The sequence below is a fragment of the Oncorhynchus masou genome, chromosome 1 (assembly GCF_036934945.1).
Source record: "Oncorhynchus masou masou isolate Uvic2021 chromosome 1, UVic_Omas_1.1, whole genome shotgun sequence".
In the NCBI taxonomy this organism is placed as follows: Eukaryota; Metazoa; Chordata; class Actinopteri; order Salmoniformes; family Salmonidae; genus Oncorhynchus; species Oncorhynchus masou.
This window is the reverse complement of record NC_088212.1, coordinates 64,880,069-64,905,152: the sequence shown is the minus strand read 5'-3', so window position 1 is coordinate 64,905,152 and position 25,084 is coordinate 64,880,069. Positions and strand designations below refer to the sequence as shown.

General features: G+C 44.8%; 1 protein-coding gene across 2 annotated transcripts in view; it reads left to right on the top strand.

Moving 5' to 3' along the window:
- Positions 1 to 24,460, top strand: part of LOC135548133 (CD276 antigen-like) — an 85,452-nt gene extending 60,992 nt beyond the window's left edge. For both annotated transcript variants that reach the window (XM_064977425.1, XM_064977433.1), the window contains 2 exons: positions 4,570 to 4,608; positions 21,626 to 24,460. In XM_064977425.1, coding sequence (XP_064833497.1) covers positions 4,570 to 4,592 — 23 coding nt within the window. In that variant the 3' untranslated portion in view covers positions 4,593 to 4,608; positions 21,626 to 24,460. The remainder of the gene's footprint in view (positions 1 to 4,569; positions 4,609 to 21,625) is intronic.
- Positions 24,461 to 25,084: the final 624 nt, after the last annotated feature.

Genomic DNA, 25,084 nt, shown 5'->3' with positions numbered 1-25,084 from the left:
TCTCCCCAGCCTAAGTCTCTCTCCCCAGTCCCCACTTCTCTCCCCAAACCCAGACCCAGCCTCTGTCCCCAGCCCCAGTCAAACCCGACAGGCCTCTCTTTAAACAGCCACTGCAGCCGGTGTAGTCTGTGGTGCTCCTCTTCTCATGTGCTGTCCCAGTGGTCACATATTACTTCTTAAAGATATGTAAATACAGTCGTTATGATTCCTTCATTAGTGGATGTGGGCCACAGAAGAACTTCAGGAGAGCTAATTAACAGACGTCCCTGTGCTCTATGGCTAAGTGTTCCTCTGCATAACTTGTGTGCTTCTGCTTGTGTTCCTCTCTGGTTTAATACAGTACAGTACACTCCTTCCTCAAGAGGGTGCTTACTTCAACACTATCAACCTGCTTCCTGGGAATAGGGTTTTGGTGTCAAAAGACGATTGCATCGGAATGAGGACTGTAAATATTCTGTCCTACTTCCATGCATAATTGGGGCGACAGGTAGCCTAGTGGTTAGAGCGTTTGGGTTAGTACCCGAAGGGTTGCTGGATCAAATCTCTGAGCTGACAAAGTAAAAATCTGTCGTTCTGCCCCTGAACAAGGCAGTTGACCAACTGTTCCCAGGTAGGCAGTCATTGAAATAAGAATTTGTTCTGAACTGACTTGCCTAATTAAATAAAGATAAAATAATAATTTGTGGGTGGGACCTTTCCTATAATCAAAATACTTGAGAAGACCAGCACCTGACTCTGCTAATTGTGTCCCTATAGTGTTGGATTTTTCATTGGCTTTTCATATATTACCGTACTACTGGGCCAGCTCCTGTTAGGTAGTGTGTTGCTAGAGGATTTCCCTCACTCCTCTTTGAACTATTAATGGTGTGTGTTTTGCATACTGAGCAGGGTTTAGCCTCTTCTCAAGGGTTATCTGTTGGTCCGGGGAAGAGAAGGCCATTGTCACACTATGAGAGAGATAACGGAGGGATAGCTGCTCCTAAATCATATGGAATAATGAGCACTGTCAGACCTAATGAAAGCAGTCAGCAGCATTCTGCATCACAACAACATGGAGGCCCATTGAGGGCATGTAGCGCTGATCAGAATATTAGGGTAATATTAAAGTAATTTCATAGAGCGTGCTAGATCGGATGTGTCTTTGGGAGAAGAGGAGAGAGGTGTACAGTACATCAAGGGGCAGGGCTCTACATTAGTAAAGCAGGGTTTTAGGGGACAGCAACAAGCATTAGAAGTCACAAGAATTCCTGTCCACAGACGTCATCTGGCCCTTCCCTGTCATGTGACCCGTACCCCTGCAGCCCAGTGAAGCGCCCATGGGGGGAGGCGACGCGTGGTCTATCCATCTCCCCTGATCTGCCTCCCCTTCGTGTTCCAGAGTGCGCCACGCGTCGGTTCCACATGAGCACTCCGCTGCAGTGGCTAATTAAATAAAGCACTGTGCCCTCTGCTTCCTGTTAGCTTGGGCAAGGTTGGTGCACACACACACAGGAGAGGAGAGGAGAGAGGGAGGGACGGTGGCCCGGGGCGGTGGGGGTTAAAGAGAGAGACAACCGTTATATTGTAATCCCTCCTCATTCGGTCATTAGGGAGAGTCATGATAAGGTTGGCTAAATACTCTAAAGTAATGTGAGAGCCTCCAGAGTGGTCTGATGTTTTGGACCTATAACCCCACAGATAGGACTGTGGCGCTCATGACATTTTGTCTGCCGGTTATTGTCATGCAAAAGTCTGCTGGTCTCATGGTAATTGACCTCTAATTAACATAAACACTTTTACCATCTCCAGGCCTCCATGCATCCGAGCCACTGATGTGGCTCTTGGAACATCTTCATGAAAACAAATCTAAAATAAATTGAATATACACCATCACAATAAATCCGTTATTTATGCAGGTCTAAAGAAACACTGTGAACAGTTGGACTACTGTATGTTATCTGGCTAGCAGACAAGATATGCTGATAAGTCCTGTGCCATTATTTTATATTATATATTTGTATAGTAAGAATAATATAATTTCACTTAGCTGAATAAAATAGAAAGGATATTTTTCCCATTCTGGAGCGAGTGTCCGCATATGAAGTGGCTATGTTGAGCATAAAAGTGATTTGAAACAGGTCAGATACACTAGATTTAGAGTTATTTGGCAACTTTAGTTGTGAATGATATAAACCTTAGAATGTCTTAGAAATCAAATCAAATATGGCGCTGCATTATACGACTGACTATAGGCTATTGATGTTTGAGAAAGTAGCAAAGAAGGCTTGCGCTCTGTTCAGGTCATCCATATGCACTTTAACCTCTAGTAACTCCCCATCCCTCATGAGGGAGCGTAATCATCGACTGACACTAATTAGCATACCGCAACGGACATAAATATTCCTATTCATGAAGTGAAATATATTGAGACACAGTTTAGCCTTTTGTTAATTACCCTGTCATCTCAGATTTTCAAAATCTGCTTTACAGCCAAAGCTAGACAAGCATTTGTGTAAGTTTATCGATAGCCTAGCATAGCATTTTGTCCAGCTAGCAGCAGGTAACTTGGTCACGGAAATCAGAAAAGCAATCAAATTAAATCGTTTACCTTTGATGAGCTTCGGATGTTTTCACTCACGAGACTCCCAGTTAGATAGCCAATGTTCCTTTTTTCCCAAAATATTATTTTTGTAGGCGAAATAGCTCCGTTTGTTCTTCACGTTTGGCTGAGAAATCGCCCGGAAATTGCAGTCACGAAAACGGCGAAAAATATTTCAAATTAGCTCCATAATATCGACAGAAACATGGCAAACGTTGTTTATAATCAATCTTCAAGGTGTTTTTCAAATATCTATTCAATAATATATCCACCGGGACAATTGTATTTTACGCGAGAATCACTCTGGGAGCCATCAGGTGACCAGTTGCGCAATGTAGCCGCTTACGGGTATTCTTCAACGTAAATGCGTAAAACTACGTCACAATACTGTAGACACCTTGGGGAATACGGAGAAAAAGTAATCTGGTTGATAGCCCATTCACTGCTCAATAGGGACACATTGGAACGCAGAGCTTTCAAAAGATGAGTCACTTCCGAATTATATTTTTCTCAGGCATTCGCCTGCAATATCAGTTCTGTTATACTCACAGACAATATTTTTACAGTTTTGGAAACTTTAGAGTGTTTTCTATCCTAAGCTGACAATTATATGCATATTCTAGCATCTTGTCCTGACAAAATATCCCATTTACTACGGGAACGTTATTTTTCCAAAAATGAAAATACTGCCCCCTAGTCACAAAAGGTTTTAATAACAAATGGAGGCCGTTTTCCCGCTGGTTCGTTTTTCAGGCTACTGTGGTAATTTCACTCCATGCATCAACACACTGTTTGAGGAGCATGCAGCCTCTCGCTGCGCGACAGGGGATATTCTGCCCAAACTCTGTATGCCATGCTCTCTCCAACCCTGTTCCTACAACTACCAAGTGTTTCATTTGGGAAACCTAGTGAAATCGGATCAGGAATATCGATAATAACATGTATTCACACCAAAACTCATTTCATTAAACTGTTGACAGCCCCTCTCTCTGCGTGATGGATAAAGGAATGAAGGAGAGAGAAGAGGAGGTGGAAATGCACGGTGGTGAATTATTCTGTAGCTAAAAGTAAAGCCTATTAATTAGATATTAAAAATGCCCTATTACTAGGCTATTCAAAATCGAATACAAATTCACTATAATTGTAGGCTAACTCTGTAAGCCGTCCTGCACAATCAATTAACCAACAGCGTCACCTAGGCCTGTACGTTCTCTCCCTGATTCATGGATAGAAAGATTGGTGCTTAGCATAAGGTAACTAGTTCATCCAGTATGCATAGTAATACTGTCCACACTCGAAGGCAATGACTAGAAACGGCACAATCATTCTTTTAATTCCGTTTTTTGGGGGGCGGGGCTGGGTTCGGCTCACAGGCCTATGCGTATGCATAAACTCTAATATGCATATTGGTGTTTTGAATTAATCATCACCTTACAAAGCACTGCCCATTTAATTGTGTTAGGCTTTGAAACAACATCCACAATGACCATGTTTTCCACTCAGTTTCAACCTGTTGTTGAACTTCTTTCTTCAAATTGATCAATCACAGTGAGGTGATTGTGAGGTGAGGTTTTAAAAGCACGTTCTGTTTTGATGATGTGTTTGATGGGATTTTCTATTTAATTTGCATTAATGTCAGAGTGGTTAGAGGGACAATAGAGCCCTGAGTACCAGGCCATTAGCGACCTGATGGTCGTTAGCAAGTTGGGTACTACTAGTGCATGTCCAGAGTGCATAAAAGGAGATTACCGAGACTCAACAGTCACATGGCTCATGTGTGGCGGTAATACAGGCACCACAACATCCCTACCCACAGATTACAAAGAAGGTATGAAGGCTGGCTACATACATGTTCACATCCCATGCTACTGGGAACCACTTTCTGCTGCTATTAGCCAACAGTTTTACTGTATAATGTTGTATTGTTCTATCATCCTAATTGTCTTACTGGCATTACGAAGCTTATATTCCTCTGTTGTTCTGTCTTTCAGCCATGACCCCCCTGAAAAGCTAAAGACAAAAGAACACAGGTAAGAATCACATACGACGACGTCATTACACACCCTTCATGTGTGTGTCTGTGTGTGTGTGTCATATCAGGTTGTCTTTGCATTTCAATTCCCCCTCCAGCGATTGCAATGTATTTTCAGGAGGCAGTATGTGCTCTCGAGGCCCCAAGGTCTGCAGAGGCTGTGGGTAACTGCTTCTGTAATGAGCCTCAGGCTGCATTCATTCTGTGAAGGACAATCAGGAATTTGGGAAAAGTCTTGATATTTTGATTCTCAAAATCACAGGGTCATTGGTTGCCATGACAAATGTATTTCTGTGCAATGTCATTAGAAGTGGGTTTTGAATATTCCAGCTCGTTCCTAACCCCCCTTAAAGCCCAATTAATGTGAAACACGTGATTTTTCTCAATTATAGCATGTTATGATTTGATATTGAGATTGAGGCTGCATTGGACCTATAACCATTGTAGCGATGACTCATTAACCTGCCAGCACCAGGTGTGTTTGTGTGTCTGTGGGAGACGTGAGTGACACAAGAATACAGGAGGAAGTTAACCTCTACTAGCGTCGATCAATCCCGTATCCGGGAGCATAATCATAGCCTCAAGCTCATTAGCATAACGCAACGTTAACTATTCATGAAAATCGCAAAGGAAATTAAATAAATATATTGGCTCACAAGCTTAGCCTTTTGTTAACAACACTGTCATCTCAGATTTTCAAAATATGCTTTTCAACCATAGCTAGACAAGCATTTGTGTAAGAGTATTGATAGCTAGCATAGCATTAAGCCTAGCATTCAGCAGGCAACATTTTTAAAAAAAAACAAGAAAAGCATTCAAATAAAATAATTTACCTTTGAAGAACTTCGGATGTTTTCAATGAGGAGACTCTCAGTTAGATAGCAAATGTGTAATGGTTTTCTTGTGGGGAAAGAGAGGTGGACCAAAATGCAGCGTGGTTAGTTTTGGGCATCTTTAATAAAGATGAAAGTACGACAATCTACAAAACAAGAAACGTGCAAAAACCAAAACAGTCCTATCTGGTGCCACAAACACAAAGACAGGAACAATCACCCACAAAACCCAACACAAAACAGGCTACCTAAATATGGTTCCCAATCAGAGACAATGACTAACACCTGCCTCTGATTGAGAACCATATCAGGCCTAACATAGAAATGGACAAACCAGACACACAACATAGAATGCCCACCCAGCTCACGTCCTGACCAACACTAAAACAAGGAAAACACACACGAACGATGGTCAGAACGTGACAAAATGTTCAGTTTTTCCAAAAAGATTATTTGTGTAGAAATCGCTCCGTTTTGTTCACCACGTTTGGCTAAGAAAAAAAAAAGAAAATTCAGTCATTACAACGCCAAACTTTTTTCCAAATTAACTCCATAATATCGACAGAAACATGGCAAACGTTGTTTAGAATCAATCCTCAAGGTGTTTTTCACATATCTATTCGATGATAAATCATTCCTGGCAGTTGCCTTTCTCCTCTGAACCAAATGGAAAAGTGGACGCAGCTGGAGATTGCGCAATAATTTCGACGGAGGACACCAAGCGGACACCTGGTAAATGTAGTCTCTTATGGTCAATCTTTCAATGATATGCCTACAAATACGTCACAATGCTGCAGACACCTTGGGGAAACAACAGAAAGTGTAGGCTCATTCCTGGCACATTCACAGCCATATAAGGAGACATTTACATTTAAGTCATTTGGCAGACGCTCTTATCCAGAGCGACTTACAAATTGGTGAATTCACCTTATGACATCCAGTGGAACAGCCACTTTACAATAGTGCATCTAAATCATTTAAGGGGGGGGGTGAGAAGGATTACTTTATCCTATCCTAGGTATTCCTTAAAGAGGTGGGGTTTCAGGTGTCTCCGGAAGGTGGTGATTGACTCCGCTGTCCTGGCGTCGTGAGGGAGTTTGTTCCACCATTGGGGGCCAGAGCAGCGAACAGTTTTGACTGGGCTGAGCGGGAACTGTACTTCCTCAGTGGTAGGGAGGCGAGCAGGCCAGAGGTGGATGAACGCAGTGCCCTTGTTTGGGTGTAGGGCCTGATCAGAGCCTGGAGGTACTGCGGTGCCGTTCCCCTCACAGCTCCGTAGGCAAGCACCATGGTCTTGTAGCGGATGCGAGCTTCAACTGGAAGCCAGTGGAGAGAGCGGAGGAGCGGGGTGACGTGAGAGAACTTGGGAAGGTTGAACACCAGATGGGCTGCGGCGTTCTGGATGAGTTGTAGGGGTTTAATGGCAATGGCAGGGAGCCCAGCCAACAGCGAGTTGCAGTAATCCAGAAGGGAGATGACAAGTGCCTGGATTAGGACCTGCGCCGCTTCCTGTGTGAGGCAGGGTCGTACTCTGCGGATGTTGTAGAGCATGAACCTACAGGAACGGGCCACCACCTTGATGTTAGTTGAGAACGACAGGGTGTTGTCCAGGATCACGCCAAGGTTCTTAGCGCTCTGGGAGGAGGACACAATGGAGTTGTCAACCGTGATGGCGAGATCATGGAACGGGCAGTCCTTCCCTGGGAGGAAGAGCAGCTCCGTCTTGCCGAGGTTCAGCTTGAGGTGGTGATCCGTCATCCACACTGATATGTCTGCCAGACATGCAGAGATGCGATTCGCCACCTGGTCATCAGAAGGCGGAAAGGAGAAGATGAATTGTGTGTCGTCTGCATAGCAATGATAGGAGAGACCATGTGAGGTTATGACAGAGCCAAGTGACTTGGTGTATAGCGAGAATAGGAGAGGGCCTAGAACAGAGCCCTGGGGGACACCAGTGGTGAGAGCGCGTGGTGAGGAGACAGATTCTCGCCACGCCACCTGGTAGGAGCGACCTGTCAGGTAGGACGCAATCCAAGCATGGGCCGCGCCGGAGATGCCCAACTCGGAGAGGGTGGAGAGGAGGATCTGATGGTTCACAGTATCGAAGGCAGCCGATAGGTCTAGAAGGATGAGAGCAGAGGAGAGAGAGTTAGCTTTAGCAGTGCGGAGCGCCTCCGTGATACAGAGAAGAGCAGTCTCAGTTGAATGACTAGTCTTGAAACCTGACTGATTTGGATCAAGAAGGTCATTCTGAGAGAGATAGCGGGAGAGCTGGCCAAGGACGGCACGTTCAAGAGTTTTGGAGAGAAAAGAAAGAAGGGATACTGGTCTGTAGTTGTTGACATCGGAGGGATCGAGTGTAGGTTTTTTCAGAAGGGGTGCAACTCTCGCTCTCTTGAAGACGGAAGGGACGTAGCCAGCGGTCAGGGATGAGTTGATGAGCGAGGTGAGGTAAGGGAGAAGGTCTCCGGAAATGGTCTGGAGAAGAGAGGAGGGGATAGGGTCAAGCGGGCAGGTTGTTGGGCGGCCGGCCGTCACAAGAAGCGAGATTTCATCTGGAGAGAGAGGGAAGAAAGAGGTCAGAGCACAGGGTAGGGCAGTGTGAGCAGAACCAGCGGTGTCGTTTGACTTAGCAAACGAGGATCGGATGTCGTCGACCTTCTTTTCAAAATGGTTGACGAAGTCATCTGCAGAGAGGGAGGAGGGGGGGAGGGGAGGAGGATTCAGGAGGGAGGAGAAGGTGGAAAAGAGCTTCCTAGGGTTAGAGGCAGATGCTTGGAATTTAGAGTGGTAGAAAGTGGCTTTAGCAGCAGAGACAGAGGAGGAAAATGTAGAGAGGAGGGAGTGAAAGGATGCCAGGTCCGCAGGGAGGCGAGTTTTCCTCCATTTCCGCTCGGCTGCCCGGAGCCCTGTTCTGTGAGCTCGCAATGAGTCGTCGAGCCACGGAGCGGGAGGGGAGGACCGAGCCGGCCTGGAGGATAGGGGACATAGAGAGTCAAAGGATGCAGAAAGGGAAGAGAGGAGGGTTGAGGAGGCAGAATCAGGAGATAGGTTGGAGAAGGTTTGAGCAGAGGGAAGAGATGATAGGATGGAAGAGGAGAGAGTAGCGGGGGAGAGAGAGCGAAGGTTGGGACGGCGCGATACCATCCGAGTAGGGGCAGTGTGGGAAGTGTTGGATGAGAGCGAGAGGGAAAAGGATACAAGGTAGTGGTCGGAGACTTGGAGGGGAGTTGCAATGAGGTTAGTGGAAGAACAGCATTTAGTAAAGATGAGGTCGAGCGTATTGCCTGCCTTGTGAGTAGGGGGGGAAGGTGAGAGGGTGAGGTCAAAAGAGGAGAGGAGTGGAAAGAAGGAGGCAGAGAGGAATGAGTCAAAGGTAGACGTGGGGAGGTTAAAGTCGCCCAGGACTGTGAGAGGTGAGCCGTCCTCAGGAAAGGAGCTTATCAAGGCATCAAGCTCATTGATGAACTCTCCGAGGGAACCTGGAGGGCGCTAAATGATAAGGATGTTAAGCTTGAAAGGGCTGGTAACTGTGACAGCATGGAATTCAAAGGAGGCGATAGACAGATGGGTAAGGGGAGAAAGAGAGAATGACCACTTGGGAGAGATGAGGATCCCGGTGCCACCACCCCGCTGACCAGAAGCTTTCGGGGTGTGCGAGAACACGTGGGCGGACGAAGAGAGAGCAGTAGGAGTAGCCGTGTTATCTGTGGTGATCCATGTTTCCGTCAGTGCCAAGAAGTCGAGGGACTGGAGGGAGGCATAGGCTGAGATGAACTCTGCTTTGTTGGCCGCAGATCGGCCTGGAACTCCACGTGGGTCGTGCGCGCTGGGACCACCAGATTAGGGTGGCCGCGGCCACGCGGTGTGGAGCGTTTGTATGGTCTGTGCAGAGAGGAGAGAACAGGGATAGATAGACTCATAGTTGACAGGCTACAGAAGAGGCTACGCTAATGCAAAGGAGATTGGAATGACAAGTGGACTACACGTCTCGAATGTTCAGAAAGTTAAGCTTACGTAGCAAGAATCTTATTGACTAAAATGATTGAAATGATACAGTACTGCTGGAGTAGGCTAGCTGGCAGTGGCTGCGTTGTTGACTTTGTAGGCTAGCTGGCAGTGGCTGCGTTGTTGACACTACACTAATCAAGTCGTTCCGTTGAGTGTAATAGTTTCTACAGTGCTGCTATTCGGGGGCTAGCTGGCTAGCTAGCAGTGTTGATTACGTTACGTTACGTTAAAAGAACGACAATAGCTGGCTAGCTAACCTAGAAAATCGCTCTAGACTACACAATTGTCTTTGATACAAAGACGGCTATGTAGCTAGCTAGCTACGATCAAACAAATCAAACCGTTGTACTGTAATGAAGTGAAATGAAAATGTGATACTACCTGTGGAGCGAAGCGGAATGTTGACCGGGTTGTTGACGTTCTATTCGGTAGACGTTGGCTAGCTGTTGGCTAGCTAGCTAGCAGTATCTCCTACGTTAAGGACGACAAATAGCTGGCTAGCTAACCTCGGTAAATTAAGATAATCACTCTAAGTCTACACACTCTAAACTACACAATTATCTTGGATACGAAGACAGCAAAGACAACTATGTAGCTAGCTAACACTACACTAATCAAGTCGTTCAGTTGAGTGTAATAGTTACTACAGTGCTGGTATTCGGTAGACGGTGGACGTTAGCTAGCTGCTGGGCAGATAGCAGTGTAGACTACGTTAGGACGACGAAATACGATAATTACGCAATTATCTTTGATACAAAGATGGCTATGTAGCTAGCTAAGAAGAAATTGCTAAGGTTAGACAAATCAAACCGTTGTACTATAATGAAATGTAATGAAAAGTTATACTACCTGCGCACCGAAGTGTAGATGCGACCGCTCGCTCCAACCCGGCAGCGTATTCAAAATCTGGGGCATTTGTATGAAATGTCATCTTGGTTTCGCCTGTAGCATTAGTTCTGTGGCACTCACAGACAAGATCTTTGCAGTTTTGGAAATGTCAGAGTGTTTTCTTTCCAAAGCTGTCAATTATATGCATAGTCGAGCATCTTTTCGTGACAAAATATCTTGCTTAAAACGGGAACAATTTTTTATCCAAAAATTAAAAGAGCGCCCCCTATATCGAAGAAGTTAAAAATAGAAATGCTGGTTGTAAAGTGAGAAGCATCAACTTTCTTTTTCTCTCTGTCTCTCTCGTTCTCTCGCTCGTTCTCTCTCTCCCAGCCAGACAGACACGTAGGTGTTGATAATAGTCTCCGTGACCTCAACAAGTCAGCCTATTTATAACCTGTTTCTTACAGTTTATGTGCTCCTTTTAGTGAATTCGACTATGCCAATCTTTTGCACACTGTATTTATCTAACACATTAAAAGAAAGTGAGAGGAATTTGACTGCTTAAATCATTTATAGGGATGATGCTTGTCGGCTCAGCCCACCAACCTATAGTACAGTACACTACCTTCAGGGCTGGGGAGTAACTGCTGATTACATGTAATCAGTTACATGTAATCTGATTACACAAAAAAACTGTTACTCTAAACAGTAATTAGATTATAGATACTTTTGAAAAACTAGAGAATTACTTATTGGATTATGTTGAAATCCAGAAAGGATCTTGCGAAAATAAATAAAAATACATTATGACACCTTTCAGTTTTATGACATTCAATTCAGTATTGAGAAAAGACGCACGTTTAATTTTTTTCTCTGACCACAAGCCAGAGACCACTATGAGGACACACCAAATGCGTTTTATGGATCCTGTTTGTCTTCTTGTAATGTCTCTTAAGGGGAAAGTAATTCAAAAGTAACTGAAAGTAATCTGATTATACTACTGAGTTTGGGTAATCCAAAATGTACTTTTCTGATTACAATTTTGGACAGGTAAATAGTAACACTAACGGATTACATTTAGAAAGTAACCTACCCAACCCTGCCTGCCATGTAGACATACACACTCCTCAAAAAGCAAGCCGCTAAATAGCTAGCTATCTAACTATTAGAGAAATATCTCTGATGTTCAGTTTATAGTATTCAGCTTGGTATCTGAAGAGGATGTACAGTATGGTTATCTACCATGCAGCTGTGTAACAACACTGTCCAGAGAGACTTATGGAGTGTCTGGATGGTGTGGTGTGGTGTATTTCCTCTCCCAGAACAGAACAGCCCAGTGCAGTATACTCTCTGTCTATCTATCTGTCTGTCTGCCTGTCTCTCTGTAGTGAGGGTCAGGTGGACCATCCACAGATCACACCAGTAATGCAGTGGCAGACTGTGAGGCCTCATCCATCACCCAGTGACTGGAGCCTGGCCTGTGTGGCCCCTGGTCTGCTGCCTGTCTTTAGAGAGGGATGGGCTGGCCCATCGGCAGGCCAAGCATTGGGAGGCTGTGTCAGGCTCCACCTCACTCCCTTGGTCCTGCCTAGGCCTGAAGGAGAGGACTGCCCAGGCCAGGAAGCCCAGCTTGGGTACCGTGTTCTGACTATTTTAGGAAAGCTTCACTAGCTGACAGAGGGAGGTTATGAATGCCAAGCACGTTTTTGTTATAACAGCGTTTTCTGTGAAATCTATATTTTCCTCTTTCATTATGACGAGCATGTTTGATATTGCTCATGTATATTTTTAGAGGCTTTTCAGAAGCTTTCCATCAATTTTGACCCAACTAAGATTGAACCTGTCACATTAAAGGAAGCAACGAATGCAGTGTGAGAGCTTCCTCTTTATTTTCCTTCCATCCATAAAATAGCTGGATTTCATAGGGCAGGTTTAGGGGTTCAAGACATGGATCTGTTAATAAGATGATGGGATAGTTTCCCTATAATTATATTCATCACATTTGGAGAATAATCACAAGGGCCAGCTGGAGTGAAGGAGCTGACACTGCATTTCAGGTGACACATGCTTTGTCAATGCACACATATTATGTTATTATGCAAATAATACAGATGTTTCTCTTGCTGTAAAAACGCAAAGCAAAGTTATTTGGGGTCAAGACAGTGATATCAATATCTTTATTGTGCGTATATGTCACGATCGTCGTATGAAGCGGACCAAAATGCAGCGTGGTATGTGTTCATTATGATTTTTAAAATAAAAGAAAGCACTGAACACTGAATACAAACTATACAAAAACAATAAATGAATAACGACCGTGAAGCTATAATGAGAACTGTGCTGACACAAGCAACTAACATAGACAATCACCCACAAACAGTGAAACCCAGGCTACCTAAGTATGATTCTCAAATCAGAGACAACTAATGACACCTGCCTCTGATTGAGAACCATACTAGGCCGAAACATAGAAATCCCAAAATTATAGAAAAACAAACATAGACTGCCCACCTCAACTCACGCCCTGACCATACTAAATAATGACAAAACAAAGGAAATAAAGGTCAGAGCGTGACAGTATATATACGGTCATAGTATGTTTTTATTCATACAGTGATTGGATCAGGTCAAAAAAATAATAATTGCTGAGAGGGCCAATGTCACGCCCTGACCTTAGAGAGCTTTTTATGTCTCTATTTTGGGTTGGTCAGGGTGTGATTTGTGTGGGTATTCTATGTTTTGTTTTCTATGTTTCTTTAGTTCTATGTTTTGGCCGGGTATGATTCTCAATCAGGGACAGCTGTCTATCGTTGTCTCTGATTGGGAATCATACTTAGGTTGCCCTTTTTCCCTCCTTTCAGTGTGCGTAGTTGACTTTTGTTAGTGGCACTATAGCCCTGTAAGCTTCACGGTTGTGTCTTCGTTTGTTGTTTTGTTGGCAACATTTTAAATAAAAGGAAAATGTACTCTCACCACGCTGCACTTTGGTCCACTTCTTACGATGCCCATGACAGAACTTCCCACCACCAAAGGACCAAGCAGCGTGGCCAGGAGAGGCAGCCAAAAAAAACTTTTGGGCGGGGGCACAAGGGATGGTCGGCGGAGCCGAGGACGGAACCAGAGCCAGTCGGGTGAAATTGGAGGGGAGCGAATGGAAGGTGAAGCAGAGATAGTGAAGGAGTTGATGGGGAGATTGGAGGAGAGAGCTATTAGAGAGCTGCTGTGTTGGTGCATGAGGCACGACATTTGCCCCACGGAGCGTGTCCTCGGGTTGATGTCACCTGAGTCAGCTCTCCATACTCGTCCTGAGGTGCGTGCTAGCCGTCTGGTGAAGACTGTGCCAGCCTCACGCACCAGGCCTCCTGTGCGCCTCCCCAGCCCTGCACGTCTTGTGCCAGCTTGGCCCCAGACCTCCGGTGTGCCTCCACAGCCCGGTGAGTTCTGTGCCGGCTCTACGCACGGTTTCCCCAGTTCACCAGCTCCCCGCACATGCCGGGCTAAAGTGGGCATTCAGCCTGGAAGAGTGGTGCCAAGGCTACGCACCAGATCTCCAGTGTTCCCCCACAGCCCGGTCTATCCTGTGCCTCCTCCACGGACCAGGCCTCCAGTAGGTCTCCCCAGCCTGGTCTATCCTGTGCTTCCTCCACGGACCAGGCCTCCAGTAGCTCTCCCCAGCCTGGTTCATCCCGTGCCTCCTCCACGGACCAGGCCTCCAGTAGATTTGAGTCCGGTGCCTGCTCCATGGCAAGGGTGCCCAGTCCGGGGCCCGCAGCGAGGGTGCCCAGTCCGTTGCCTGCTCCATGGGCCAGTCCGGTGCCTGCTCCATGGGTGCCCAGCCCGGGGCCCGCAACGAGGGTGCCCAGTCTGGGGCCCGCAACAAGGGTGCCCCGTCTGGGGCCCGCAATGAGGGTGCCCCGTCTGGGGCCCGCAACGAGAGTGCCCAGTCTGGGGCCCGCAACGAGGGTGCCCAGTCTGGGGCCCGCACGTTCAGTCCTATCACTGTCGCAGGCCAATTTCCTGTAAACCATATTCTCCTGCAGAATCACCACCAATCAATTATTTAAATATTTTTGTGGCCATTTTTTTATAGATTATCTCATATATGCATAGTGCAGCATGTCTTATTAAATAACGTAAGTTCAGTGCATCTGATTATCTTGCTTTAGTGTCATGGGACATTTTTGTTTTCATAAAACCTTTTACCACCTTTTTGATATATCTGTTTGTATGTGATTCATTATTATTTTCTATGCTTCATTCTTATATTTCATACAACAACTGCAGGCCACTGGGTATGGAATTCACTCACCTTGCGTGTCCATACTGTGTTCACATCGAGAGCTGTTGCCATGGTTAGTAATTAGCCGTAGTGAGTGCTCCCTGAAACATTGAACAATGGTGAAGCATCTCCTGTAATTCCTCACAGAGGACTGTGTGTCCTTGAGAGAAGTGGCATTCATTGTGGAGACTCACCTTGTCTGCTAGTAGGCTTTTACCAGAAAATGCTAATAGACAGCCTGATTGCGTTTGTTATCGGCTATAGCATGGTGAGATATGCAGTATAAACGTGTACGTTTGACACAATTTAATGATCCATGTTAATCAGGAGGACATATCACTCCAAATGAGTCATGCAAAGAGAACTTCAGAATCCCATTGTACTGGGAGCTGCAGCACACATGCCCTGATATTATATCTGCCAATGGAAGGAGGATGAATTGTCAAGGCCAGACACAAAGCGAATAAAGGAAATCCAGTGAGTGTGAATGTGCGAGAGGAGGCAGAGAGACAGATATGGCCTCGTCATCCAGCAACAGCCAGTACCACAAATGAATTCCAATGAGAGAGTAGATATTAATACGTCTAGTAGGACAGGCCCTATAGGTACAATTAGCTCTAGATAATGGCCCTCTCAACCTTCTTTTCTACTAGAGCTCTAAAATATTGATTTAATTCTCCCCTGTATATCTACTTAAACTCTGGACTGTCACTCTAAGAATCTATCTCATTGTTATGTTTTACAGTGTTGGCCAAGGGGCTTATTCTGTCTCTGTCCTGTTTTAGGGAGCAGAGACGACACATCACTTTGAGGAGCCGCACTCTTCCCTTTTTATAAGAATGAGGAAGAGATAACTAGGCGAAGAAATACAGTGAGATATAAAAATGGGAAATGGTTCCTGGAGCATTTCAAGTATAGCTGCTGTGCCGTGGCTCGTCGTTGAGAGTGAGAGAGACAGCGAGAGCAAGAGAGCTGGCGTGAGGTGAGGAATAAGCTTCGCTTGGCGTGTCGGTGTGACCTTTGGGTGTTTCTGGGGAGAGGGCAGGCGCCAGGCGGCGACGCGGCTCCTCAGGTTACTGTTGTCTCAGCGCCGCGGCGAGGCTCGTCTGATGTTGATGATGTCAGACAGGACACTTACGCTGGGCTAGAGCTCTCCTGGGAGGTGTTGGCTATGGAATCACCCTCTCCGACTCGCTCTCCTCATCCTCACATCTGTGCATTATTTAGCTTATTGTCTCAGCCATTTATCAGGATAATGACTCTGCAAGCGCATAATACTGTACTGTACATTTCTCCAAGTGTCAAGCACCAGATACCTGATGATGACCACTGAGGAAAAGCCAATAAAGAGATGTGCAGAAAACTGCATCATATTGATATTGGAGGATGGTCTAGGATGGATAGTTGTGCTGCTCAAAATATCACTGACTGCATAGTATTTTGTAGAAGATTGGCGCGGAGCCATACGCGTCAGAATAGTGGAGATAATAGTGCAGTGAAAAATAAAATACAAGGACCAAAGTTGCTGGGCTGGCTGTACTTTTTTTTGGACCTTAATAACGATTTTCATGACAAGAAACTCGTAATATCAGTGTGCAGTGGCAGGCAGCGGGAGTGTGGGGACTGAATCACTGATCAATGACAGCTAATGAACACGGCAGGAGTTCTGCTCTGTTTGCCTCTCGACAGAGAGCCCCGCTCCTCTGAGAGATATTTTTCTTCTATTTTGCACCCAAAAAATACAGGAGGCTTCATTTAATTAACTAGCATAGATTACTCATAATGCAGATGAGAGCCTGGGTATGTAGTACACAGCATGGAGACCACTCACCTTCCCTCCTCCCTCACTACATGCCTTTGGGCCCCGTGACAGTGCAGTGCGGTGGGCTGCGGTATGCATGCAGCGGCACATATATACATGACATATGGAGCGTCTCAGGTGATCTATGGATCCAGAAGGCTGTTTATCACTCCATCATGGTGACATGGTACTGAGTCGTGTGCAGTCAACACAACACAGAGCTCTGGTGTCACCTGGCTGTCAGCAACACTTTGGTCGTTGCTGCTGTCCTGATGCCCCTGGCCTGACTGTCCAATCCCTCTTGCATTACATGGATGGAGAGATACTCCTCCAGAGCATTCATCACGTCCTCCATCACCCCCGCTGGGGCAGAGGGCCGGGAGCCTGGCACCTGCACTGTTGTCTCTTCTCTCATTGGCCACATGAGGTGTCCTACTGGGGTTGGGACTTTTATATAGGCCTCCACTGGCATACAGTACACAGTAGCACACACCTTCAGACATTTTTACAGTTTTTACAAATGTCATCTCAAATATGAGCTGGTATAATTATGTTGAAACACTGTTCTTTTAATTTGGTTAAATGAAATACATACTGCTAAACTATTGTCAGAAAAGGAAAGGTGTGTGTTGAGAACATCAAGAGAATTACAGAAGGCAGAAATGTAAATAGAGTAGTTAGCATACCCAAATGGGAATAGGCACAAATATGCTGGATTTGTAGACTGTGAGGCTGCGTTTACAGTCAGCCCAATTCTGATATTATTTCCACTAATTGGTCTTTTGACCAATCACATCAGATCTTTTCACATCAGATCTTTTTCCAGAGCTGCTCTGACTAGTCAAAATACCAATTAGTGAGAAAAAAAATCAGAATTGGGTTGCCTGTGTAAATGCAGCCTAAGATATATTTTTATGTGAGTCAGTGTTATAAATCTCAGGGAGAAAATACATGGCTCCAAATGAAAGGCGTCAGAGCTGAAAGATGTGTATCACTGTGTTGACAAACTGGGCTTAGTGCCTCAATACTGTAGAACTATATTTCATAATGAGAATCTATTCTAGAACTGAGGACTAACGATTTACAAGAAATCAAGGGCATAATATTTTTTGCTATTAAAAGCCCTCTGATTTCCAGTTCTAGAATGTTTCAAAAGGGATCACCTTCCTCAACCTAGACACTATGATTGTTTAAATGAATGAGCTCTCATGAATTCTGTCACTCAGCCACAGTGATGACAGTGCAATTAATGATTATTTGACCCGACACAGGCTTAAATGAAAATCGTAATACAATATCTGTCTTTCCATTGGTGGAAATATCTGGAATGACCTGTGTTAATTAAAGATAAAATCCTAGGTGAGGGCGGTAGACGTGTCTGTCAGAGAGTGTGCTTCTGTCTGTATCTGTGCAGTGATGTGGATAACATATTAGATGAGAGCGAGCAGAGTGACCAGCCAGCAGCAGACCAGCAGCTACAGAACAGTATAGTAGCCTCAAAAATTCACTAACATTGATTCGCCGCCAATTACTAGCTACACAGGATCTATGGACAAGGCTCACTATATACTACATTTTTAACGAAGGAACATGTTTTGAAAACCTTGTAATTACACTAAAGCAATGTGAGCAGACCATTAAATTACATGGCTGGAGAGACAATTTTGGAACATAGAAATGGGTCAGATGTAATTGTAGAGCTCCTAGTTAGTCCCCAGAACACCGACAGGTCCACTCAGCAGCCATCAGTCCACTGAGTGGGAATGGGATGATGACATGAAAGTGACCTCATTACTCCACCACAGACCAAATCAATAAACCATAACAGCCCATGGTCCCTTCTGATGTCATCACAGATGCACAGCTTGATATTCATCATACAGATGATGATTATAACACTGAGGAAGAAGGGGACGAATGGTTTGCATGCTGCTTTGCCAGGCGGCCAGGTTTCCCAGTGTAAACACAGAGCGATCCGCGACTCTTTTCTTTTCTCCCTCTCCTCTCTTCTTCTGAGTCTGAATCACTCCGCCGTTGGGGCTTACCACAGGAGTCTCTTCAAACAAGGCTTTGTACTGGAGTGGAGAATCAAGATTAATGCACTTCCACAGCTCTGTGCTGCTCTAGGGGAAAGAAGCCTAATAATTAACACCAGGGGGGGCTTGGAGGAAATTGGAGGGGGAAATCGCACCACATAATAAAATACGGGCAAAGGCACATATGACGTTTATTTGGCGTGTGCGAGGCTGCGTTGAGGTGACGGTCAGTGAAGCTGCGACTGCGACGTCTTGGAGGGTATGTATGACGGAACGGTTTACTCTGAGCATTGTTTATCATTGTCTGTAATATTTCATTGTGGTGTGCTTACCACCAGCAAGTGCATTTATACAAATGTATACAAAGTATACAAATGAAGTGTTCAATACATCTTTATAAGGACACTCTGTATTTCATAAGGCCTTATGGACAACCTGTCTTGCCTTGTCCGTTGTAAGATCTCTCCAAAGCTGCATATTGACTTCTGGAAACGTCTGTGTTTATGTCAGAACACCCCAGCTGGAGTTGTTCTCTGATAATGACTCAGATTGTTGTCATTTACATCAATGTCTGAAAACAGCGTGCCCGTGGCTCCCTGTACAGGGTTCTCCAAATATATAAATACGTGGTGGAAGGTTACCAAGGAAGAGGATGAAATATGGCACTTCCATTTCAATGCAAATGAGGACTGAAATGAGTGCAGTGTGGATTTACAGTGGTTCATTAGAATGGACCCAGCACGCTGCTGCTTTAAGTGAACAGTCTCCTATAGCCTGAGTAAATTAGTGTGCAATCCCCTGCACTGGCTGTAAATGAAACTGTCCGTCAGCATGCAGCGTCTCAACCTGCTAAGAAGAAGTGGGATAGGATGGTTCTGTCCTCCTGATGTCTGTCTGCTGGAGCTCTTGGATAGAGAGAAAGTTTTCTTCAAGTTTGGATAGTCTGTGTTAACTTCCTAGTCTATTCAGTCAGGAGTCTGACGTGAAGATATGAGAGTTTTTTAGTGTATGCTCGTGTCGCATATACAGCCAAACAATCTTTGGTAAAGGTCTGGGGTGGTCTTTCATTTCTGAAATTCATTTCAGGATGCTGCTGTCCTGGACTCAATAAGAATGACCCCCTGTTTGAACACACACATCATGCATTTCCAAAGGGGGAATATCTAAAAGTAGATTTGAATCCGATGAGAACATGCAGGTGTGAAAATATTGTGTTGTGTTCATTTTTATGATGGATTAGGAGGCAAGCTGCACTGCCCTCTGAGAGGAGGCAATCTGCACTGCCCTCTGAGAGGAGGCAAGCTGCACTGCCCTCTGAGAGGAGCAAGCTGCACTGCCCTCTGAGAGGAGGCAAGCTGCACTGCCCTCTGAGAGGAGCAATCTGCACTGCCCTCTGAGAGGAGGCAATCTGCACTGCCCTCTGAGAGGAGGCAATCTGCACTGCCCTCTGAGAGGAGGCAAGCTGCACTGCCCTCTGAGAGGAGGCAAGCTGCACTGCCCTCTGAGAGGAGGCAAGCTGCACTGCCCTCAGAGAGGAGGCAAGCTGCACTGCCCTCTGAGAGGAGGCAAGCTGCACTGCCCTCTGAGAGGAGGCAAGCTGCACTGCCGTCTGAGAGGAGGCAAGCTGCACTGCCTTCTGAGAGGAGGCAAGCTGCACTGCCCTCTGAGAGGAGGCAAGCTGCACTGCCGTCTGAGAGGAGGCAAGCTGCACTGCCCTCAGAGAGGAGGCAAGCTGCATTGCCCTATGAGAGGAGGCAAGCTGCACTGCCCTCTGAGAGGAGGCAAGCTGCACTGCCGTCTGAGAGGAGGCAAGCTGCACTGCCCTCTGAGAGGAGGCAAGCTGCACTGCCCTCTGAGAGGAGGCAAGCTGCACTGCCCTCTGAGAGGAGGCAAGCTGCACTGCCCTCTGAGAGGAGGCTAGCTGCACTGCCCTCTGAGAGGAGGCAAGGAAAGTGGGAACTGGAGTGAGTTTTCAAATGGAGAGCTACTGTTTAATATATATGGATATCCAGAGCCACCGAGTTTACAGAGACCTCTAGGAAACTGGCAGGACTCAGATGTCAACAGTCGGACTTCTTTTGACTTGTATAATTCATCAAGTCATCTCTGTTGTTTTATTTACAGTTTCGCCACTTCATAGAGATATATTACGTGCCACAGATACAGTCAGGGGAAAATATGTAATGATTAAGAAGTGATAGAGACGTTTCCAAACAGTGGCAGCAGCCATTTTTCCAGACAAAGTGACCAAGACAGCATACACTACAAGCGTAAGAGTATTACATCTGCTGATGGTCTGCAATCTCAGTCCTTCCAGACAGATCAGAATCAAAAGGAGCTTTATAAGCATGACAGGTTTGGACAGGAAGTAGAGATGAGGCCTTTCTGGAACAAAGAGCATGTAGGCTATTGCAAAATGTCATAATGCATTAAGTATTCCTCTTCCTCAAACTTTGATTTTTTAAATATATATATATATATATATATATATATTTCCTTTCATGTTCATCTTTAAATTATAATTTTACTGAAAAATGTAAACAAATTATAATTTTTTTGAAATCTTTTCTTTTCAATTGGAAATCCAGAGCAGTATGTTTAAGGTAGTTCTGGGTATTCCACTCTAATTACATATCTAAACTGAACCTCTGCGGTTATACCCTGCTGTATTGCTTTTTAAAATCTGAAACTAGGAGAGCTTCACGTGTGACATTATTTTATTTATTTATCCTTTATTTAACGGCCTAGGAACAGTGGGTCAACTACCTTGTTCAGGGGCAGAACGACAGATTTTTACCTTGTCAGCTCGGGGTTTCAATCTAGCAACCTTTCAGTTACTGGCTCAACACTCTAACCGCTAGTCTACCTGCCGCCCCATTATAAACCATGTGTGTCTGAGTTAATTCTCGAACCAGTTTAATGATTCAGGGAGAGCAGTTTAATTTGCTGTGGTAGCATTAGCAGTGGTGTGGAGGGGTCTATTGAGACCGGAGTGGGTAAACTACATTAAAAGTTTAGAAGAGTTACCTGTAATATGGAAAACAGGTAAAGTGGATAAAGACTGGGATGTTGCAGTCATCAAAAGGAACAAACCATAATATTGTCCTGTTGGAATAAGAAAGTGTCTCGCTAATGTTTTTTCTCCACAGCACAAATCCCTATAAGGTTTTGGTCTGACAACCTCCCTCTCTCTAACACAATATTTTTTACATTTTTTTTTTCAGCAGTGAGGAGGCAGACGGTGAGACAGCGATGAGTCTTATATTTAATCCCACTACACCTATCCATCAACGGAGAGACTGGTTCCACTGTCTCCTACCCACACAGTTTCCAGTCCTTACTGAGCTGACAATGAGTCCATCATACCCATCCCTACAGGACCACTTCCTCCTGGGCTTCCAAAAAGACATAAACCCATCATGTCCTATTACAGCACTCTACATTTCCCTTCCCCTGCTACTCCTTCGATTAACAAAGTATATGAACGCGGGTGTGGAGTCATATTCATTTCTATGTAATAGGCTAAAGAGAAGCTCCACTTGAAGGCCATTGGATTTGACAGACTCCCTGTCTCGAACCTGGACAACATTTTCTCTTCACTATGTATCGAGGTAGGAAGTTTGAGAGGCCCAGAATCTCATTTCTAATAGGAAGTGAACAGCTTAAGAGATGACCAAGCTGAGGCTGCCATCTGCGTCTCCCTAGCTGCCTACCTGCCAGAGACAGAGTGTAGCTGTGTAACTCTCCATTTACTCCTCGACTCACTAATTAATGGTTGCCCGTGGAGTAACTTGTACCTGTCAGTGTCTACCGCTCTCGTATATTCAGTAACTTGGGGGAATTGAAATTGAATGCCAGCTAAGCTCGAACAAACTGCAAATGGTGCATGGGATACACCCTGGTTCTCTCAGTGACCTGACAGCAGCGTTATATGTAAGGTTTTTAATGAACATGGACTCTTCTCAGCTACTCTTGACTGCCAAGGTGGAATGTTTTATGAATTCAAGATGGAGGCTGGAAGGCTGGGTGGGTGATTGTATAAGTTCTGTTACAGTATACAGGTACTCGAGCAGGTCCTTGTGCCAAATGTTAATGTGCGTATAAATGCCAAAGCCGTCCATAAAAGAACCCAGTGCCGATTCGCATTAAAGAGACATGGTGAAAATGTTCCCGAGCGGTCACTGGTAATTATTGCGTCCATTTCCAGGGCCACTGCATGTGTGTTCATGGAGAACAAGGTCCACTCTATTACACATATCTCCTTACCCATGGGATTAGCCACACTGCTCACAATTCATACCTCCACTTCTCCATTAGAGCTGATTTATCTGCAGACGACACTCCTCTACATAATGAGGAAAACAAGAATAATGGTGAAAAGTAATACAAATCTTTCATTTACATGTGGATCTAGCCGGACGTGTTAAATTGCCAGTTACGCTCTCACGTTCTTAGGGACTTGCAGATGCTTATTCATCCCAAACATCTTAGTTGTTTGAATAATGAATTTCCTCCAGGAGTATTTGCTACTGCCGTGTGTGAAATAAGTGGCTGCGGTTGGGCTGGTGGAACAGACAGGCTGGCTGTCTCTGAGAGGTAGGAAAGGAAGCCCCCCCCCCAAACCCATCACTATTCCTTCTAAGCTGGATGAAGCTGTTGCTCAAACCGAAGGCTGTGCTTCCAAATCCACATCTCTCTCTCGCTCTCTGTACAGTAGCCCTTGACCTTGCCATGTGTCCTCATGGCCCAGACACCCGCTTGAAATTAAATTACAGATTAGTGGCTTCAGCTCCTTGGAAGGGTTTATTTGGTTGCCCCCTCTCTGTGTCACTCTCATTCTCCCATTCAGGAGCATTGAGGAAATGTCATGGGATTTAAGAAAGAAAATGCCAGCCTTGAAACAGCTTCTACTTCAAAGTCTATTCTATGTTGCCTGGCCTCCCTAAATTCAGGATGTCTGCAAGGAGTTCTAAATCTTACAGGTGAGGAATAGGGGGCAGATGGCATGTGGTGATTACTGTGCTAGAATGAGTAACGAACAGGGGACACGGAAACCAAAACTCATACATTTTTATTTATTTATTTCATACAAACGTCTTCAGACTTCAATGTCTCTGTAAGTTTGGCCTTCTCCCATCAATTCCATCAAGCGTAGATGGAGCATGAACTCTACACCAGACTCAATGACTGGTCCTGTCACTGAGTGCTTCTTTAGACACTGTTGTTGCACCTTGAGATTGAAAAATCATTCTAGCGAGACAAGTGGACCAAACGCCGAGCCCTCATTCATTTGGAAGACTGTCACACATAGCACAATGCTGTAATTTCAAATCACTTTCACTTCCACTCTGTAGGTTCTGTGATTTTTGGCAAATCAGAATGGCTTGTTAGCCCTATAAATTATCCACTTCCCTTCATATTGAGGTGGATTCTCAGTCACTCCTCAAGTATATAACTCATCATGTCAGAGTCTGGCCTCTTTTCATTGGGAAGTAGGTTTCTTTGAATGTGCCAACAGAGAAGCTACCCCACAGGGCAAACACTGGTTGAATCAACATTGTTTCCATGTCATTTTAACCTAAAAAAAATCCATCTGATGACTTTGAATCAACGTGGAAAACTAATTAGATTTGCAAAAAGTCATCACATAACCCAATTTTTTACCAAAATAGAATGAAATTTTTTGTTGTTGATTTCACACTGAATTCCCGTTAGTTAACAACTCAACCAAATGCAAATCAAAGTTAGACATTGAACGGATGTCTGTGCCCAGTGTGTACTGTACTGTAGAGACACTTTCAAATCAAAATTACTCACTGTAAACATATTTGCATCAAGTGCTTTTCTAGAGTCCGGAGTAGGTAGCCAGATTTTTTGTTCTATTGTGTTGTTAGGAATAAGTGGAAAGTTAACCTGAATGTCACAGTTTGTTGAGCAATGGAGAAAAACTCACAGCCGACATTTGAAACTGTATAGTTCTCCTCTCACCAGGGGGATTGAGTTGTGTATTTAGTATGGAGAAAGAAAGCAATCAATAAAACAGCTGTTGGTAACCAAGGGACGAGAGAAGTGTCTTTGAAACTTTAGCACATGGTGCTTAAAAAGCGCAATATAGTCAATAATAGATGAAGAACTACTGGTAGCAGCCATCCTCCAGGGTGTTATACCCACCGCTAGACAGAGAAAAACACACGATTCAACTATTTGTGAAGATTCATTTCCAAAAGCCAATCTTGACTATCCAGCATAGTTTTTGAACTGACTTAATAGTTATGATTTAATTTGATTTGATACTTTTGATTTTCTGGGTAATTATTCATGACAGAGAGGCCCATTTATTAAAACTTTGTAATGGGAATTTAAAAGGGAAAACAGTACCCATCAACATCCTTTGGACCTCTACATTTTTTAGGAAATAAGTAAACATGGAGAAAACGGTCAGGATTGTCAAGACATTGACAGATCTGAGGAAGAGATGGGCAAAAATACCGAATCGAACACGCTGCTCATCAATCAAAACATGAAAACAAGGTTTGAAAGCATGTTTATGTTACAACGCTTCCCCCTGAATTGTACTGTCAGAGTAGATCAATGTTGTTGTCATTTGAAAGGTGATCAGGTCACACAAGGGAGAGATTGGTACTCCACAGTTTACCAAATGCTCACAGAGAAGAGAGGCTTCC